Here is a 20,917-nt window from a genome sequence, read left to right as displayed (position 1 = left end):
TGTTGGGCATGATAAAGAAAGGAATCTCGAGTAGATCGGAGAAAGTTATAATGCCGCTTTATAGGGCAATGGTCAGACCCCACTTGGAATACTGCGTCCAACATTGGTCTCCCTACCTAAAGAAGGATATAAAACTGCTGGAGAGGGTGCAGAGACGAGCAACTAAACTAGTGAAGGGTATGGAGAAACTGGAATATGAGGATCGACTTAAAACACTGGGATTGTTCTCCCTTGAGAAAAGGAGACTGCGTGGGGATATGATCGAGACCTTCAAAATACTGAAAGGAATTGACAAAATAGAGCAGAGAAGATTATTTACAATGTCCAATTTGACACGGACAAGAGGACATGAAATGAAGCTAAGGGGGGGCAAGTTCAGGACTAATGTCAGGAAGTTCTGCTTCACACAGAGAGTGGTTGACATCTGGAATACTCTCCCAGGGGAGATTATTGCGGAATCGACAGTCCTAGGTTTCAAAAGCAAACTAGATGCATATCTCCTTGAGATAGGCATATAAAGATATGGTTGGCTATAAAATAAGCCAGGTGAATACCTAGCAGGGCCTCCGCGTGTGCGGATCGCCGGACTTGATGGACCGAAGGTCTGATCCGGAGATGGCGCTTCTTATGTTCTTATGTTCTTATGAACCATCATCGCAACAGTGAATCTAACCTATAAGAGCAGTGGAGTTGCCTGTGAATATTGAACCGGTTACTGGTCTCCAGCCAAAGAGAGCAGTGATGAGTTGGGTCACTTTGAAGAAGTGGAGATGAAGCTGAAGCTGGTTCAAAGTGACCCAACTCATCACTGCTCTCTTTGGCTGGAGACCAGTAACCGATTCAATATACACAGGCAACTTCACTGTTCTTATAGGTTAGATTCACTGAATAGCAAAATTTAAGACCACTGTTTGCATAATAAGGTTTTGCTATTTGATCTGGTTTACTAAGGAATCATCATTTACATCTTGCTTCTGCTTATACTTTTTCTTTTACCTACAAGCATCAGATGTAACTAGATAAAAGTAGTGAAAATTGGTGACTTTATTATTTCAGTACAAGTAACAAATGTTACCCTGTAAAATCTTACTTAAGTACAGTAATTAGTTATATTTAAGATAGTTACTATACAACGCTGTCTAGTGTCTAAGATATGTAGTTCACTTTAGTGTTATAGAAATGGATTCTATAAATCCTTAGAGGTTTGCTGGGGTAAACTGGGACTAGTTTAACTGGACCTCTGTTACCCTTTCAGGAACGCCAATTGTTCTTGAGTATGATATGAGAGCACACCTCAGGCACCCATACCAATCAGAGCATTTCTGACACCACTACATTTTGAGAAATTAATGTATCCGCATCCCCCTATCACACTACACACAGAACTGCATTGCTGTAGGAGGAGAGGATTCAGCACAGGCAGCGACAAGGAGACGAAGCTTTTGAGGCAAGAAGGGTAAAGGAGTCACATGTGTTCTAGATCTGCAGCAAGCCTTTTTTTATTGCTAACACATCTTTTAAATATAAAAATTAGTAACTTGCATGTGATGAATTCTACTGAAAGAGGCATTATTTCCTTTTACCAGGGCTGACCTCCACAGTGGGAGTGGAGGAACTAAAGAATGCAGTAGTTAGGGGACAGGGAGCTCTAGATCTTCAGTCCAGTAAATTAACCAAAAGGTTTTCCTCATCCCCCTCTAGGGAGTCATACTTGTCCCCTTCTTCTCCCCCAGCTGGTTCCTCGCCAGATGTGTGCATGATGAGGACAGGGGTAGCTTCTATGGCGAGGACAGGGTGTTCTTCTTTGGGCTGTTCCTTGCTCTCTGGTGGATAGCGTTGCCTGGCCCGGGACACAAAATCTTCTCCCACATCCAACAAGATCAATCGATCCTAGGAAGGACACAGACACAGTTCACAGTCTACCACTGCTGCCTAGGCTACAACCCTCCTTGCCCAAAGTCAGAGAGCAGTGCCCCAGTCCCAGTGTCTCTCCAAAGAAGCAGGTTGTGAGGGGTCCAGGATAGGTGAGTTTTCACAATATCCAGAATTTTAAATATTCATCAGAGATTTTTATAAATATGGTCTGAGAACCAGATTAATTTGCATTTATATTACAATAGTTTGTGGCATTTGAAGGATCCTAGAATATCTCCTTGTTCGAGTTTTGGAGCCTTTGGAGGCCTGCCTAGAAATCTCCTGTTCTAGGTTTGTGGCCTTTGAAGGATAGTCTAGAACAGTGGTATTCACACCAGTCCTCAGGGACCACCTGACCAGTCGGGTTTTCAGGATATCCACAATGAATATGGATGACAGAGATTTTGAAAACCCAACTAGCCAGGTGGTCCCCGAGGACTGGTTTGAATACCACTGATCTAAAACACCTCTCTATTCTAGGAGGTCATCCAATTAACCAGTGGTCCTCAGAACCACCTGAGTAGTCAAATTTTCCAGCTGTCCCTAATGGATATACAGGAAACATATTTGTAAACATAGGAGACCATGAACGCAAACGTCTCTCAAGCAATTTAATTGTGGAAATCCTGGAAATCAGATTGGCCCCCAAAGACTAGTTTGAGAAGCAGTACCTTAGGTTAAACAAATCAACTCCTTCAGCCTGTCCTCCAAGGTCAGACTTCTCAGCATTTGTCATATGGAGCTTCTAACACACTTGCTACTTCAGATGCCCACCAAGAGTATTTATGAACTATATACATAGATTTCAGATAACAAATAAACCTGATCTTGTGTTAAATCCAGAGCTGTTCTGATGACCTCAAGCTGAGAGTCACTAGAAGAATTCATGCTGCATTTAACTTAGATTTTTTTACCACATTCTTCAAAGGGAGGGCTCAGAGTTATGAAGTGTATCAAGCCCACCCTGACCAGGGTTGGAGAGTAAATTGTTTCACCTGTCATCACATTACACATTAGCTCGCTAACTCAGATGGTAAGTATCAGTATGTAAAGGGTAAGGGGGGGGGGGAAACAGACAGGCATATAATGTTGCTGTTGATAGGTGACATCGACTCATGTTTGAATCCTAGCAACATGATGAATTGTGGATCTAAAACAGAAATCGGTTTTGTGCTAGTCCCGAAAGGTCCTCCAGCATCATCCCCATGGTTGTTTTCAATGTGTCCAGCCATCTGATTGCCTAGTTCCTTCGATCTTCCCAAACATGATGTCCTTCTCCAGTGATCTCTCTCTTCTGATGGTGTGACCAAAATAAGAATGTTGTAACTTCATCATTTGCGCTTCGAGTGACATAGCTGGTTTAATCTCGTCCAGAATCAATTTGTCAGTTCTTTTGGCAGTATTCACCCATGCCTAAAATCCTTCTCCAGCACCAAAGCTCAAATGAATCAATCTTCTTTCTGTTTTGTTTCCGCAGAGTCCAGCTTTCGCTTCCGTAACTGATCACTGAGAAAATGAGTGTGTGGACAAATCTGATTTTCGTTTGATGTTACCTCCTTGCCTTTGAATACTTTGTCAAGAGCCTTCATTGAAGAGCGACCACATCTATTCTGTGGAGCATTTCCTCCCTACTAGTTGCTATATTAGGCATAAAATATTGGGGGGGGGGGAAGTGATGTCACAGGGCTGTATGGATGGGTGAATACTCTGCTCCGAGTGGCACCTCCACTAAGGTGGGTGGCTGGTTCATTGAGCTGGGAAGGCACATGGAGAAGGGCCCTTCCCTCCTTTGGGTAATGGGAGTGCGTTTTTCTGTTTAGTGCTTTCTTGTATGGGGATTCTGGAGGGGTGGAAGGAGGGGGTTCTTGGGGGGTGTGGTTGGGTGTGGTAGTTTTGGAATATTTTGGGCTTGGTGTAGAGTGTATGGTTGGTTTTCTGCTTTGGTTCTGGACATATGGGTGATTTGAAACTTTTATCTCTCAATGTATGAGGGCTTAATATCCCGATGAGGCGTCATCTACTTTATAAGTAGCTGGCGCGTCAGCGGGCCCACATTGTATTTCTGCAAAAGACTCACCTGCTGCCTATACATGAACATATGCTGTGCCCCCCTGGATTTTCTACCATTTATTTTGCTTCTAATCAACATGCTAAAAAAACTAAGGGGACTGACATTCTTTTTCATAATAGCTTGCAAGTACAGGGTGACTAAAGAGAAACAAAATTAGCACATAAAACTAACCTTCTGGACTAAACAGTTGCCAAAAAGTCCTAATTGTAAATAAATCAAAGATTGGCTAACCTAAATAAAGTCTTAAAGGGACTGTTTAATCTTGTGAGAACCAATATAAGAAAATGAATAACTAAACTTGATCTTGAAGGGCCTCAGTATGAGCTCTTGGGATTTAAACGAGGGGTATTGAGCTCAGGTAGTGACTTATGGAAATGAGAAATTGAGGGGCGTTACCTTTTGCTTTGTGTCTCTATTGAAGATCAGGTGTATACACTTTTTAATTTATATGCTCCTAATTTGGGACAAGGGGAATTTTTCACACACCTTGATGAAATGTTACGGCCTTGCATAGAGGGTATGTTATTAGTGGGGGGAGATTGTAATCTGGTATTGGATCCCCAATTTGATAGCTCCTCTCATCGGTTCTCAGTTGCCCCAATTGATCGAAAGGGATTGCAGCGCTTCTGCATTGGGGGCTGATGACATTTGGTAGGCTCAACATCCTGGGGAGCGGGAGCATACATTCCATTCCGCGGTACATAATATTGATACTTGAACTAATTATTGGTTTGGGGATGGGGCTTTGTGTCGGTCTGTCCGGTAATGTGAGATTCATACTACTATCTTGGCTGATCATGCTTCCTTAAGTCTGATTATGGCAGCCAGCGGGGGATCCTGTAAACCTACTCAATGGCGGTTCAATGATAGTTTGTTGGCGGACCCCTCTTCTGTGGAGCAATTGACAAAGGATATTACTGACTACCTTGAATTAAATGATATTAATGAGATCAATCCCATATTGTTATGGGAGGCCTCGAAAGCGGTGATCCGGGGGAAAGTAATTGCCTTACAAGCCAATGTTAAGAAGGAGAAACTGAGAGCTGAGTTGGCAAAGAGGCAGGAACTTCAGAATCTTGAAATGCGGGTCCGTGGGCATTGTAGATCGGCTCAAGAAAATGCTCACTTGGCCAAATTGCACTTAGATTTGAAAAATTTAGAGCTGGCTAATATTGAAATGACCTTACGTCAGACGCGCCAAGAATATTTTGAGTATAACTATAGATGTAATAGACTCCTGGCTCAGATTTAAAACTCGGGCCACGAGAAATGATATTTTGGGTATCCTTGATTTCACGGGCACTTGTACTTCTATCCAGGACATGGGGAATGCTTTTTTTACAGTTTTATAGTGATCTTTACCAAGCCTGTCTCCCTAGAGGATTACCTAGATCAGATTCCATTGGAAGCTCTTTCTGAAGGGGAAGCGGTCCGACTTTCTAGACCTATCACAATTGTTGAGGTAGAGGAGGTGGTTCATTCTCTTTCTTTGGCAGCAGGTGGGTTGCTTTTTGGTTAAGCTTTTGAATAAACATTGCTGTATATTGCTGGAATGATGTTTACTTAATGTGGGTCTTCCTGGCTTGACTCCCCTTGAGCAGAAATTGGCGGCCTGTGCTTTTACAGCAGCCCGTCTTGCTTTGGTACAGTGTTGGCGTACCCCCATTATACCTTCTATTCAGACTGTTTACTCTCGCCTGGACTATTTGCAATTGATGTCTAGATTGACAGCATTGAGACATAATACTCTTGTAGCTTATTCTAAGATCTGGGAACCATATGTTCGATGGAGACTACACTCTACTTAATGTTACTATATTGTTTTTTGCTTTCTTTGCTTTGGGGTGGGTGGAAGGATTGGTGAAGGGAGATTTATTGGGATGGTTTATTATTTGTTTTATATTTTGTTGTTTTTCTGGGGAATCTTGGGCTGTTTACTTTGTATATTGGTTTTGTGCTGCATAACTGTATTTGATTCTATTTTATATGAAAATTTCTATAAACAAATTAAAAAAAATAGGGGGGAGGGGGTTAAGAACCCTTTGGTGGTAGTGATCACATTCTGGTACCATGAGTTTTCATTCTGAGGAGCAGGGAACAGTACTGGGGCAAAAGCATACAACCTTCCTCTGGAGGTACCTCAGTTCAACTCCTTGCACATTCGGAGAGCTGTGGAGGCAGTGAATGGGGGTGCAGGAAATATTCTCAGCAAATGCACAAATAGCACAAGGTCCCAGCTCTGGTTCTACTTAACCAGGAAGTGTGAGGAAGCAGGAGGAAAACTCCAGCAAAAGAGGAATTCAAGCTCCCCACAGATACTGTGGGGCTCATAATTTTTTTAAAAAAGTGGCCTAAGTCAGTACTTGGATGATCAAAAAGACAGATCATCCAAGTACCAATAATCAAAACTGGATTTAGATGTATCTAAAACCAGCTTAGGCCTTTACCCTGCCTCTGTACGCCAAGAGCAAAAAGGGGAGTTTTTGGAGGAGTGGATAGGGCGGGAGGTGAGCTGACCTAGACTTAGTTGTCTGCCAGACAGAACTTATACATTTTGACTTATACCAAGTCAAAACAGGTATAAGTTCTGAATAGGTCCGCTGAGCCAATGGAGACGAAAAAAAGGAAAGATGCTAGACCTCCGGTAGGGAAGGGAAATGGAAGGGGAGGACAGAGATGGAAGATGAATAGTTAGCACCGAAAAAGAAGAAAACGACAAATGGGCAGGAGACCCTGGCAAGCGAGTTATCAGAAGACAAACAGAAACCAGAGCCTGGAACCAACATGATTTGAATAATGACCAGACAACAAAAGGTAGAAAAAATAATTTTATTTCCTATTTGTGATTACAATATGTCAGATGTGAAATGTGCACCCTGTCAGAGCTGGTGTTAGATAGCAAGTGTGAGCTAGGACATAAAAGAGAAGAAAAGTCTTTTTCATTTATTTTGTTTACACCACAGAGCCAGCGTGGGGCTGGAGAGATTGTAACCCTATCTTAATAAAAAATTCAGCCTGTGACTTAGCCTGTGGTTTAGATTTCAACCCCTTATGTAATTGAGTTTGACACCCCTGGCCTATAGGGAGAAAAGGAGATAGTGGATGCTAGAGATGGGCCATTTGGCCTTTATCTGCCATCATATTTCTATGTTTATACTTCGAACTCCTGACTCCATCCTTTCTGCTTTTTTGCGCCACATGCCTGGAACAACCTGCCTGACTCGGTACATCAGGCTCTGTCTCTGGCGGTATTCAAATCCAGGCTAAAAGCTCACTTTTTCAAAGCTGCATTTAAGTCTTAACCCCACCGACTTGTATAGCACCATATTCATCTGTCATCCCCTCTGTAATCCCTGGCCCTCTCTACTCCTTCATCCCTTTGTATTTCCCTAAATAAACTACCGTATTTGCCGGCGTATAAGACGACTTTTTAGTACCTTAAAATCCTCCCCAAAGTCGGGGGTCGTCTTATACGCCGGGTACAGTTTACATGCCCTTACTTGCGGGGCTGGATGTACTCAGTCGCGCGGCTCTTCTTCTCCCTACCTTCTCTGCTTGCAGCACAGAGCCGAACGGAAGTCTTCCCGACGTCAGCGCTGACGTCGGAGGGGAGGGAGGGCTTAAACAAAGCTTAAACAAAGCCCTACCTCCCTCCGACGTCAGCGCTGACGTCGGGAAGACTTCCGTTCGGCTCTGCTGCAGGCATGGCAGGTAAGGAGAGAGAGAGTACCAAGAGAGAGGGGCGGCCGCCCCGCCCCGGTTGCAGCACAGCCGGCCAGGTCCCCTTACTTTTGTGGCACTTCCCCGACCGACCGATAACAGCCCGGGTCCGACAATCCTCCCTGCCCTGTAGCCGCGAATCTAAATACCTTCTTACAGCAGCTGTAAGAAGGTAATTTAGATTCGCAGTTAAGGGCAGGGAGGTTTGTCGGACCGGGGCTGTTGTCGGTCGGTCGGGGAAGTGCCACAAAAGTAAGGGGACCTGGCCGGCTGTGCTGCACCCGGGGCGGTAGAGAAGGTGTGCGGAAGAAGGGGTCGTCTTATACGGCGAGTATAACACAAAACTCTATTTTTTAACTGAAAGTTGGGGGGTCGTCTTATACGCCCAGTCGTCCTATACGCCGGCAAATACGGTACATATATCTATTCACCATTTTTTCCAGTGTGTCTGTCATAATTAGATTGTAAGCTCTTTCGAGCAGGGACCATCTCTTGCATGTTTAATGTACAGCATTGTATGCATCTGGTAATGCTATAGAAATAATAAATAGTAGTAGCAGAAGTATTAGCTTTGCACACAGAAAATGAACATACAGACATCCCAATCACAGCACTTCTATGCAACAAGAATATTGCACGCATTGCAGGGGGTGCTGTAAGTGGGGAGTACTGAGGTAAGAGGCTGGGGGAAGGGTCAAAGATGGCAGGTACAAACCAGCACAAAGAGGTATCTCTCAGGGGGGCTGCTCTGCTGCTGCTCAAAGATGCTCGTCTTTTCTGCTAGTGCCTGCAGCAGCCGCCAGGCCTCTGATGCATTCTTTAGGCTTTTATAAGTCATGCTTGAAGTCACGCTTAGCAGGGCATCTGCTTCACTACTGAACCCTGGGTAATAAGCCAGAGGCATTAATAGAGTGAAAGATTCATTTTCTTGTAATTTTTCACTAAACCAGCATATTTTCTATACAAACCCAACTGGAATTAGCATCGTCATTATATCTATCATGTATCAATCATACGTATATATAGTTCCAGCTTCTCTTGTTTCTTCTGTGCAATTAGAATGAAGGAGTTGAGCTTAAACTCCTGAAGAAGCCTGAATGCTCTCAGCGAAATGGTGGCCCCACCAGGTCTAAAAAAGTTGTTTTCCTAGCTCCATATTAACAGTTTTTGCAACCCGCGTTGATCATATACCTCTGCCACCCTCTCCTTTTACTAAGCCCCGGTAGAGGTTTCTACCGTGGCCTGGAGTGCTAAATGCTCCAATGCTCATAGAATTTAGCACTCATATAACTCTCTGGGCTGGGGTAGAAAACTCTTCTGTTGCTTAGTAAAAAGGGGGGGGGGGGAGGCAATAATTAGAAAAGTTTTGAACTGGAAATAGTTTTTGAAGCTAACGCTGCCCATTTGTTTATATGACTAGAAAAATTTGGAACTGGACTTAAAATTTGGAGTACACTCAGGGCAGGATTAATTCGTTGAGGGCCCCTAGGCACACAAGTACACTGGGCCCCCCTGCCCCGCCCCACCCCACCATGCGCCCAGGCGGAAACAGGAAGCTGCGTCAGAGGGAAGCTTTGGGCAAGCAGCACCGCTTGCACAATTACAGTTCCCGTTGCCTTTCTTACCCACGTTGCTTGCTTGTCCTACTTTCCGTCGATGGGGGGTGGGGGGCTGCGTTGCTGATCGGGGTGGAGCCCGTGATGCCGATCGGGGGAGGGGAGGGGTGCCTGTGTTGCCAATCGATGCTGGAGGGGCCCATCGCCATTTGGGAAAAACCAATGTTGATGCCCTCCTTCATCGGGTCCCCCTGACTAATTCGGGCCCTAGGCACGTACCTACTTGGTCTATTGGCTAATCCTGCCTTGAGTACACTTATTAGTAACACAAAGTGAACACAAAAAGTGTGTGCAAGAATTAGAGTACTTGAAAGATTATTATGGGCTGCTTTTGCTAAGCTGCGATAGCGGTTTTCGCATTGAGCTGGGCGTTAGTTCTAGCTGCGAAGCGCGGGTTTAGCGCGCACTAAAATCCTGCGTGCGCTAATAACGCTATTGCAGCTTAGTAAAAGGAGCCCTATATAAAAATGGCTCTGGGAGTGTTTTAATTAATGATGACCAATGAAAGAAATGTTTAGCCAAATCTGCTGAGATATTTCAATGTTAATCTCTGCAAAGGCTTATGATGTCTTTTTCCCCCCATGGTGATCACAATGCAACTAAAATTTCAGATTATTTTTGGGGTCTGATTTTTTTTTTTCTCCAATCTGATTGCCTTCTGGTTTTCAATAGCTTAAAATACAAGATCTCCGAGGGAGAAAAAGGGGTTGTAGAAGATACTGGTTTGTTAGTTTGGATGGACAGGTTGAAGAGGCCATATGGTCTTTTTTCTGCCATCAAATGCTTTGTTTCTAAATTTCGTTGTAAGACTCCCAAACGACGAAGGTGGCTCTGCTGAAAGCAAAGCAGTGAGAGGGCCAAAATGATACTTAATGACTGCTTTTTTCCATAAGTGTTCTCCTTTGAGGCCAATGGATGCATTTCAAACCTTTTCTAGAAACATGGCAGAGTGCTACTTACAATACAGCTGGTATCCAGCAGTTAACACGCTTTTCTGGATGGGGAAGAGATTGTGTGTGTGTGTTTGTGTTTTTGTATGTATACAATACTAGTGTCTTATATACCACAATTCTCTTCAAGGAATCTATGCGGTTTACAATAAAATTAAATCAAGTTCTTGACTTTGCATTTTTAAGCCCAATTGTTAGAGGAAGAGGTGACGGATAGGAGGTTGGCTATAGAAAGAAGAAGAGCTATGTTTAATCTTCTTCCAAAAGGCAAGGTAGGCATGTGTGTGTTTTGGGGCATGTGTATAATGTGTTTGTTTGTGTGTCTGTCTCAAGGTCAAAGGTTAGAACACAGAACTAGAAAGCACTGGGTGTCCATATCACACTGTGTCTGGCAGCTCAATGCTTTGAATTCCTTGGCAGTCGGCAGGAATGCTGTATCCTAAATCTATCTGGTTACGTAAGTCCTGTTTATTTGGGCACAGGGGACAGGAGCTATGGTGCTATTCTGTCCCAGTTTTGTTGTGTTATTTAACTTAAAGAGTCTGGGTGTATCGTAGCACCAGATTATGGCAATGACCTTGCTGTCCCCTTTTTGTCCTCTCCTTGCCCTATCTCCCCTCCCCCATTTCAATCCACATGTTCCCCTTTCCTTTGCACTCCTCACCTAAAGTCTCTAGGATCATCTTCCAGCGGTATTTCAAGTCTCTGCGCACCTGCCGAAGTGCACCAATGTCAAAGCTCAGCCTCCGGTATCCCTGCAAAGAACAAGAGGCCATACACAATCTGTATGCTTTGGATGAAAGGCGGGAGGGGCGAGATATGATAGAGACATTTAAATACCTATGTGATGAAAATGCGCATGAGTTGAGTCTCTTTCATTTGAAAGGAAGCTCTGAAATGAGAGGGCATAGGATGAAGTTAACCCTTTCAGGACCAAGGGACATATTTGTCCCATAACTTTAAAATCCTATACATTTTGATTGGGATAGTCTACAGTTCTAAATTTGATATGTACGGATTCCATAGGATACTGCCTTTATGTAAACAAACTGGTTCCGACATTCATTCATTAGCGTCGTTGCCAGATTGACGAGAAGATTCACTTGCCACACTGTCCATAAGCCAGAAGTGTGATTTTTTAAATAAAAATAATGATATTTCACAAAAAAAAATCAATTTTTTGGCATCTGCAAGCCCTTTTTACCATAAAAATGTCGTCAAAACCACAAAAATTGGCCTACGATCCTTATGGTCCTGAAAGGGTTAAGAAGTGATAGGCTCAGGAGTAATCTAAGGAAATACCGTATTTTCACTCATATACCATGCACCCGTGTAAAACGCGCACACGGGTATAGCGCGCGGGGAACACAAATTTATGTAAAAAAAATTTAATATAGAGCGCACACCCGTATACTGCGCATGCCGCCCCGACTCTCCCTTCGCTGCCCGACTCTCCTTTCGCCCGCTCCGACTCTCCTCTGGCCAGCCCGACTCTCCTTTAGCCCGACTCTCCTCTCCCCCTTGAAGTCCTATCCCTCCTTGAAGTCCTGTCCCCACCCTGAAAACCTGATGCCCCCCCCCAACGTCCGATTCACCTCCCCGCAGGACCGCTCGCACCCCCACTCCGAAGGACCGCTCGCGCTCGCACCCGCACCCCCACCCCGAAGGACCGCTCGCATCCCCCCATCATGTAGAAGCTGCCTACCGTCGTCCTGCTGCTTCCTCTGTCGGCGGTCCTGCCCCTTCTCTTAGCACTGCGTCTACGCTGCTTCCTCTTCCGGCGGTCCCGCCCTTTCTCTGACGTCAGGTAGGCAGGTAGGCAGCTTCTACATGATGGGGGTGGGGAGGCTGTGGGGGTGCGAGCGGTACTTCGGGGTGGGGGTGCAGGTGCGGGTGCGTGTTCGAGCGCGAGCGGTCCTTCGGGGTGGGGGTGCGAGCGGTCCTGCGGGGTGAATCGGACGTCGGGGGGGGGAACTATGTAAAAAAAAAAGGGGATAACGCGCTCACACGTATAACGCGCACGGTTATGCACGGTTTGTAAAATCGTGTATAACGCACGCGTTATATGCGTGAAAATACGGTACTTTTTTACAGAAAGAGTGGTAGATGCATGGAACAGTCTCCCAGGAGAGGTGGTGGAGACAGAGACTGTGTCTGATTTCAAGAAAGCCTGGGATAGTCACGTGGGATCTCTTAGAGAGAGGAAGAGATAATGGTTACTGCGGATGGGCAGGCTGGATGGGCCATTTGACCTTTATCTGCCATCATGTTTCTATGTCAGAACGAAGCTTATCCTCCAGTAACAGAGCAGAAAAAAAACCCCACTATTCGCAAGAGTGAGAGTGAGGTGCACTAGTGTCAAAGCTCAGTCTCCGGTAACCCTGCAGAAAACTTCAGACCGTACACAAGAGTGTGAACAAGGTGCACTAGAACTGTGACACTGAAGGCACCCAAACTCTACTCTTCTCAATCCAAGTTTCAAGCCCAGCACAATTCACTTTCCGTATGACCCTTGGCAGGCCCTCTGCCTCAGTTTTAAACTATGCCACAGCTGTCAACAAGCAGGTCCAGACAGATCACTTTTTTTTTCTCTATACTTCAGCTTGCTTAAGTCTGATTTGGGTTGGATTAACAGAAACATTTCTTTCTCCATCCATGAGAAGCCGCCATAGTATAGATGAGACTTTTCATACCAGGGATTGTAGGATGCATGTTGCCAAAGGTTCATGAAGAACATGAGGGACAGACCAATCATTGCCTATAAGGGAATTTTCTTTGGGGTTAGAAAGCACGAGGGGTGAGCAGAGAGCCAGTTTTGATCTGGTCAGCTTTAGAAGTAAGCTTTTAATACAGTGTTGAGATCACAATGTTAAAAGCGAGGGTTGTAAATGACATCAGCATGCCATGCCATGGTGAGGAGCCCTGAGAAATGGGATAGGTGATGCCTCTGCGTCATCCTGCTGGGAAGGGACAGGTGGTGCAGGCTTGACATAGCTACCGAATTACACATGTCTTGATGACCTGCCACTGTTCCCACATATGCCCCACTTAATGCCAGAAAACCAGCTCACCCCCATCTGTCCAGTGGAGGCCAACAGGGGATGTAGTTAGGTGTTACACAACTCCATAGATTGTGACTACTGTAGTCCACTAACTGCCCTCTGAGTCTTGGGAGGTAGGGTGCTGCTGATATGAGGATTTCTCACGGCTGTCTCCTTTCAATTCAGGATGGTTTCACCTTCTATAAATAGATTTTCAGGAGCAGATCACAGGCTAAGAAACACGGGCCATGCTGTATTAATGAACTCTTTCCAAAAAGTGGATACAAAGCATACTACACACTCAAAATCACATACAAAGACAGTGCCGCCATTTCTGTAGTGGAACAAGGTAATGATACTTTGAATACTACAACATAGGTGAATAAAATTAAAACCCAAGCTCCATATCTTGGGTAAAGTTTGCCTCATACAAAATGTCAGAAGGGAGAAGGCATCTGACCTCAGAACCCTGGCGGGTCTTGGATCTTCTCTGCAGAAGGTTGTACAGTTCCCTGTCATCATCCCGCTCAGTGTGAGACACATCCTGGGGCTCATTCCAGAGGTTTTCCTCTTCTGCCCACTTCCGCTTCGCCTCTCGGTTGAAGTACAGCTGTGTATCACTGAAAAATTAAGCTCATAGGGGTTACAAACATGAAACACCTCCCACAGAGCTCCAGTACAGGCCTTTACAAGCAAGGTAGGTCCCTCTGGGTTCAACACATTCAGATGCCCATCCATTGCTGGAAAGCTCTGATCAAGGCCAGGGTGAAGTGTGGATTTAGGGAATGTCTGAGACATTTGCACAGAGATTCAAACTGACACTAACAGTATATAAAATACCCCACCCTATCCAAAATAACCCAACGTTGATGGCAGATGGGAAGCCTGGCCTCAAATGATTGTAGATGGTTCAGTAAAGGGTAAAGGGAATGGGACTTGATTTTTCTGCTTGGTTGCAATCAAAGCAGTTTACATGTTTGTAGACAGGTACTTATTTTGAATCTGGTCCAATGAAGTGTTAAGTGACTTCCCCAGAGTCACAAGGAGCTGCAGGGGAATTGAACTCACATCCTCAGGGTGCTGAGGCAGCTACTCTAACCACTATGCCATGCCTCCACCGCACATCGCACTTTTTAAGACTTGCTAGTTATTTTTCTGATGAAAAAGACTGCTGCACCTCAACTCCAAGCCCCAATAACAGTGTTGTATGACTCTCTAGGCCCAGTATCCAAAGTGACTTAAGTGGGAGGAAAAGGCTCCGGCCTGGTTGAATCACTCAGGGCTACCGAACTGCTAACATTCAGCAGCACTTAACTGGGCTATGCCACTGAATATCAGCTCTGACTGGCCATAAAAGTGTGCCAGTCAGGGGGTAAAGGGGACAGTGCTGTGAATGCTGGAAATATTTTGTGCCAATATCCACATAGCTAAGTAGGCAAATTTAGGACAACTCAATAGCTTTCCTAATTTGGCCTGCTTAGGTGCCATCACGGGATATTAGCCAGCATTTGCATAATTTTTACAAGAACTTCCCAGGCCCTTCCCCCCACTGATGAAACTGACCCTTTAGATCAGTGGTCTCAAACTCGTGGCCCGCCAGATACTATTTTGAGGCCCTCGGCATGTTTATCATAATCACAAAAGTAAAATAAAACAGTTTCTTGATCATATGTCTCTTTAGCTATAAATTACAATATTATTATTAAGACTTAGCTAAAAGGAAAGATTTATAAACTATAAAGTTTTACCTCATGCAAAATTGTCATTTATTTAATAAGACATTAACTATTTTTTTTCTGAGGCCCTCCAAGTACCTACAGACCCAAAATGTGGCCCTGCAAAGGGTTTGAGTTTGAGACTACTGCTTTAGATCAATGAGTGTTATGTTTCGTGATAGCTTGATTCATTTGGACATAAGAGATTGATATTGTGGTGTTTGAGCCTTTTTTTTTTTATACCATTATATGAAGTGCATTCTCCAAACAGAATATAGCTTGACTCCTGAGGAAGGCACTGAAGGTGCCGAAACACAGGCTGTGTTGAGTCTGATGTTTGTTTTGGTACAATAAAGACCCAGTTGAAGCATCTCCTTCATCTCTACTTTTGTTGATTGAGCATAATTGTAAACCGCCTGAATCCTAGGCTAGGCGGTTTATTAAGTTTTTAATAAACTGTAGCCAAATAATGCCAAGGCAGTCTATAAGGCACTATCTGAAGAATGCTGAGGTGGTCTGCAAAGATAGTCAGAGGAACTGTCTGGAAAGTGCTGTAGTCCATAGGGATGTTCAGATGCACTATCTAGATAGTTTTACATTAGCATGAGAGGCAATGCAGAGGGTCTAAAGGAGAAAATAACTAACTTCCTGCTGTTTGTGATAGCTAGACCAAAGAACATAAGATACTGGGTCAGACTAAAGGTCCATTATGCTCAGCAGCACCCTGCCTCTGACAGTGGCCATTCTGAGTCACTGGGATTTATCCAGCAGATCGAAAGAATAGATCCATTCCTTGCACCTCCCTCCCTCGCTTGAGAGATAATTTTTAGTCAGTAGATATAGAAATTCCCCTTCTCTTTAGATTTTCTAGTTCTCTAAATTTTTTTTTTCTTTTTTCTTTTTCTTCTTCTTCTCTTCATACCTTCCCTATGTACTAACCCAACCTGCTTATTTATTTTTTTTTTTTATAAATTGTATTTTTTTTCTTTCTTCCCCCTTTCCTATTGTTTCATGTGGATTGTTTACCCCAGTTTGTTTTTATTTTTAATTTAAAGTAGTTAATTTTAATTACAATGTATTTGTGATTTTAGAAATTTAATTTTATTTCTTTGTAAAACGCTTTGTATTCTGAAAAGTGTTTAATCAAATAATATAATAAACTTGAAACTTGAAACTTGAACCCTCCTCCAGAAATTTGTCCAAACCTCTTTTAAATCAAGTTATATTAAATGCTGTAACTATATCTTTTGGCAATTTATTCTATAGTTTGATTGTTCATAGAGCAAAAAAAAATACTTCACACATTTTGTTTTAAACCTGTTAGTTTTGTAGAGTACCTCATTGTTCTGGTACGGTTTGGAAAGCATAAACAACCTGCACCATCCCAATTGTGGCTAGATCAGCAGGCTGAGAACCAATGAAGTCAGGGTTCAAATCCCACTGCTGCTCCTCCCCATCTTGAACAAGTCACTTATCCCTCTAGTACCCCAGGTACAAACTTACCCCACCTCCTTTTTTTTTTTTTAACAAAGCTACGCTAGTGGCTGCCTTTGCGGTAACTACGCCGAAGCCCATCAGGATTTAAAGGTCTTTGGGGCTTTTGCTGCACAGCTTTGTAAAAAAGGGGTTTAGAGTGCGAGTCCTCCAGGGAGAGAAAAATATCTACTATACCTTGAACTATGTTTATTGAGCTTTTATAGGCTGCTATTCGATGTACTAAGAAAGATGTTAGCTAAACTCAGTTCTGAGTCCCTTTATCATATCCCTTCTCAGTCATCGCCAAACTAAAACACCCTTACACCATGTTCAGTCTTTCTTCATAAGGGAGATTTTCCAACCTGGTACCCTGTTTCCCCGATGGTAAGACACTGTCTTATTTTTTTTGGAAGGCCAAAATATGCTCTAGGGCTTATTTTCGGGGGGATGCCTTATTTACCCATGAAGAAGACTACAGTACACAGTTATTGTTGAAAAAAAACAGAATTTTATTACGTTCGCGAGAGGTACGTTCGCAATGCGTTCGTTGGAGGAAGAAAGCGGTCGGCTGAAGAATCGGTCGGCCGAAAAATCGTACCGTGTATGGCCAGCTTTATCCGTCATACCATATACTGTACCATTTAATGTCCCCAATGTTCTCCATCAGGGAAACACAGTAAAGAGATTATTCTGTAGTGCAGCATCAGAGGGGACTTGACAAGGTGAAACCATTGTTTATATACCGTATGCATTTTAAACAGGCTTTATATACAGTAAGTGGTATTGCTCACAGCAAAAGAAACCTGTCTGCGTGTCTCACTTTTGGATGTTCTGGCCGTGAACAAACTCCTGCAGTCTCCGTTAGGGAGGGATGAGGGAAGCTGCCTGTGTTTCCTTGCGCGGAGTCACGTGCGCGCGCTGCAGTCCTGTCACTTCCTCCTCTTCACTTCATGACGAGGCGCGGCACGCAGCCATGGAGGCAAATACGGTAGACGGAGGGACCACACGGAGTCACCCACCGTACCACCCGATTCGGGTAAGCGCAGGTATCGGTGGGTGGCTTATTTGCGGGGGGGTGCCTTATTTTACATTTTTTTCTAAAAAGGGGGGGCTGTCTTATTTGATGGCCCTGCCTTATCATCGGGGAAACAGGGTATATAACAACTAGAGAAGAGGCAAGAGTTCACAGCAGAGAATGACACAGGGACAAATGTGTCGCCGTCCCCGCAGGAACTAAATTTCTCTGCCCCGTCCCCACGAGTTTTGTCGGTGTCAGGTCAAAAGCGCGCTGGGACAAAGGCGCGCGCCGACAACTGAGCGCAAGGCGGAGGCGCGCGCCGCTCATAATTACTGTTTTTAGGGCTCTGACGGGGGGGGCATGTGGGGGGAACCCCCCCACTTTACTTAATAGACATCGCGCCGCGTTGTGGGGGCGTTGTGGGGGGTGTGGGGGTTGTAACCCCCCACATTTTACTGAAAACTTAACTTTTTCCCTGTTTTTAGGGAAAAAGTTAAGTTTACAGTAAAATGTGGAGGGTTACAACCCCCCAAACCCCCCATAACGCCGGCGCGATGTCTATTAAGTAAAGTGGGGGGGGGGGTTCCCCAACAAAACCCCCGTCGGAGCCCCTAAAAACTGTATTTTTGAGCGGCGCGCGCCTCCGCCTTGCGCTCAGTTGTCGGCGCGCGCCTTTGTCTTTCGTGCCGTTGTCTATGAACCGTTTTGTCACTGTCCCATTCCTGTAAGCTCTGCCTTAACCACACAAGCCTCGAACACTTATGATTTTAAAGTATTTGAGGCTTGTGCAGATGAGGACGGAGCTTGCAGGAATGGATCAGGGACAGGAAAAGAACTCGTGTGAACGGGACAATGAGTTCCCATGGGGATAGGGAAACATTTGTTCCCATGTCATTCTCTAGGTCACAGGTCCTCATCTTCAGATAAATCTTATCTGGTCCATACAAGTATCAGACTCAGTGAAGAATGCATTTCTGACAGCCACCACTTATAGGAAAGGTTAAAGCAACTGGGTTCTTCAGCCTGGACAAGAGACAGCTCAAAGGGGATATGATAGAGGTCTATAAAATACTGAGTGGAGTGGAGTGAATCACTTGTTTATTCTTTCCAAATATACAATACTAGGACTTGGGGGCTTGCAATGAGCTACTTAGTGGTAGATTTAAAACAAACCAGAGAAAATATTTCTTTACTCAGTGTGTAATTAAATTCTGGAATTTGTTGCCAGACAATGTGGTGAAAGCAGTTAGCTTAACAGGATTTAAATAAAAAAAAAAAAAAAAAAAGTTTGGATAACTTACTGGAAGAAAAGTCCATAAACTATTATTAAGATGGACTTGGGGAAATCCATTGCTTATTCCTAGGATAAGTAGCATAAAATCTGTTTCACTTTATGGGATCTTGCCAGGTAGTTGTGACCTAGGTTGGCTACTGTTGAAAGCAGGATACTGGGTTTGATGGACCTTCATTCTGTCCCAATATGGTAACTTATGTTCTTATGTACAATACATCTGGAGAATCCTATGAAGGCAGAGAGAAATCATTGGTATAAGGCAGTGATTCCCAACCCTGTCCTGGAGGAACACCAGGCCAATCGGGTTTTCAGGCTAGCCCTAATGAATATGCATGAGAGAGATTTGCATATGATGGAAGTGATAGGCATGCAAATTTGCTTCATGCATATTCATTAGGGCTAGCCTGAAAACCCAATTGGCCTGGTGTTCCTCCAGGACAGGGTTGGGAACCACTGGTATAAGGAACCAAATCTGAGGTGATGTACTTTCTTTGTAAAATGGAAGGCTATTTTTCACCTAGAGAACTGCATTCAGATCTGGCTAATTTCTGTACAATTCTAATGCCGATATGGATGAATCCTAAAAATTCCATATAAAGCCCATCCTTCTGTGCTCCTATCAGAAGGGGGATTCCACTTCAATGACCCCCTCCCTTAGGGTAGCTCTAGACCAGTGGTCTCAAACTCAAACCCTTTACAGGGCCACATTTTGGATTTGTAGGTACTTGGAGGGCCTCAGAAAAAAATAGCTAATGTCTTATTAAAGAAATGACAGTTTTGCATGAGGTAAAACTCTTTACAGTTTATAAATCTTTCCTTTTGGCAAAGTCTTAATAATAATATTGTAATTTATAGCTAAAGAGACAAATGATCAAGAAACTGTTTTATTTTATTTTGTGATTATAATAAACATACCGAGGGCCTCAAAATAGTACTTGACGGGCCGCATGTTGCCCCCCCAGGGCGCGAGTTTGAGAGCACTGCTCTTGAATCGTCTTTTTTTCTCTCTAGTTAGTTGTTACCTTATCAGAGCACTTTTCTCCACTTCCTCATAGCCATCACGGCAGCGGCAGCAGGCGTAAAACGCACGGTAGAATGCATTCCTTCGTTCCATCTTCTTCCACAGGCCGTGGACAAATCCCAGTTTAAGAAGGGCAGAAAACAAAATACCAGGAAAGACAACTAAATGGAATCAAGGAGTTGAAGAAAGCACTGGCGTTGTATGCCAGAGCTGTCCATTCCATTTCCTACCCACATTCACCCACTTGCATACAAGCAATGCACGGTCAAGAGAAGAGCTCTCTTATCCCTAGCACGTCAGGGGGAATCATGTGAACTTGGAGCCTGTTTCGTCTCCTTCTGCCTCAAGCTAAAAGGCTGATGCAGGAACATTCCTATTGCCTTCCACTCTCCCACCACCTCCATTTCAGGGCTCAGCTTCTTTACAGCCTGCATCCTGCCAGCAGTCCAGCTACACAATGATAGCCCCTTCCCCCCTTCCAATTTCAGCTGTTTCTATCAAGGTAAGAAACCACTATTTCCCTAGTCTACCACCACTTCTGCATTCAATGTTACTTTCTAGCTGAAACAAAGACTGCATTTTAAGTCAGTGTCTGAACACTCACTTCTGCGTTTTTCATACTATCTACAGGGGAAAGGGGATAGGATTTGATATACTGCCTTTCTGTGGTTATAATCAAAGTGGTTTACATAGAGTATACAGGTACTTATTTTCTACCTGGGAAAATGGAAGGCTGAGTGACTTACCCAGAGTCACAAGTTGCTGCAGTGGGGAATTGAACCCAGTTCTCAGGCCACTGTACTACTCATTAAGAGTAGCCTGGTCAAATTGTTGAACCTTCTATTGGTCCAGATACAAAACTGATTGTGAGCCTATTAGGGACAGAGAAAGTACCTGCATAGAATAAATGTAAACCACTGTGGTTATGCCACAGAAAGACTATCTCAAATCAAAGGCCCTTTACCTTGCACCCAGCTGTGAGGTCTACTTTTTATGTTAAAAAAATAAATTATACTGTATTTCTTCTAGTTTAATGAAATAACACCCCATATCTTTTCTGATCACACTACTTTTATCCAGC

At 44.0% G+C, this 20,917-nt stretch overlaps 1 protein-coding gene across 1 annotated transcript; it reads right to left on the bottom strand.

The window, feature by feature from the left end:
• Positions 1–1,140: 1,140 nt before the first annotated feature.
• On the bottom strand, positions 1,141–20,158 carry LOC117347640 (melanoregulin-like). Its single transcript, XM_033918824.1, has 5 exons — positions 19,838–20,158; positions 13,773–13,932; positions 10,936–11,026; positions 8,421–8,587; positions 1,141–1,890 (listed from the first exon to the last, which is right to left on the bottom strand). The coding sequence occupies exons 1-5, from the start codon at positions 19,927–19,929 to the stop codon at positions 1,657–1,659; spliced, it is 744 nt and encodes a 247-aa protein (XP_033774715.1). The 5' UTR covers positions 19,930–20,158; the 3' UTR covers positions 1,141–1,656.
• Positions 20,159–20,917: the final 759 nt, after the last annotated feature.

The sequence above is a fragment of the Geotrypetes seraphini genome, chromosome 13 (genome assembly GCF_902459505.1).
Source record: "Geotrypetes seraphini chromosome 13, aGeoSer1.1, whole genome shotgun sequence".
NCBI classification, from domain to species: Eukaryota; Metazoa; Chordata; class Amphibia; order Gymnophiona; family Dermophiidae; genus Geotrypetes; species Geotrypetes seraphini.
This window is presented reverse-complemented; position numbering and strand designations above follow the sequence as displayed.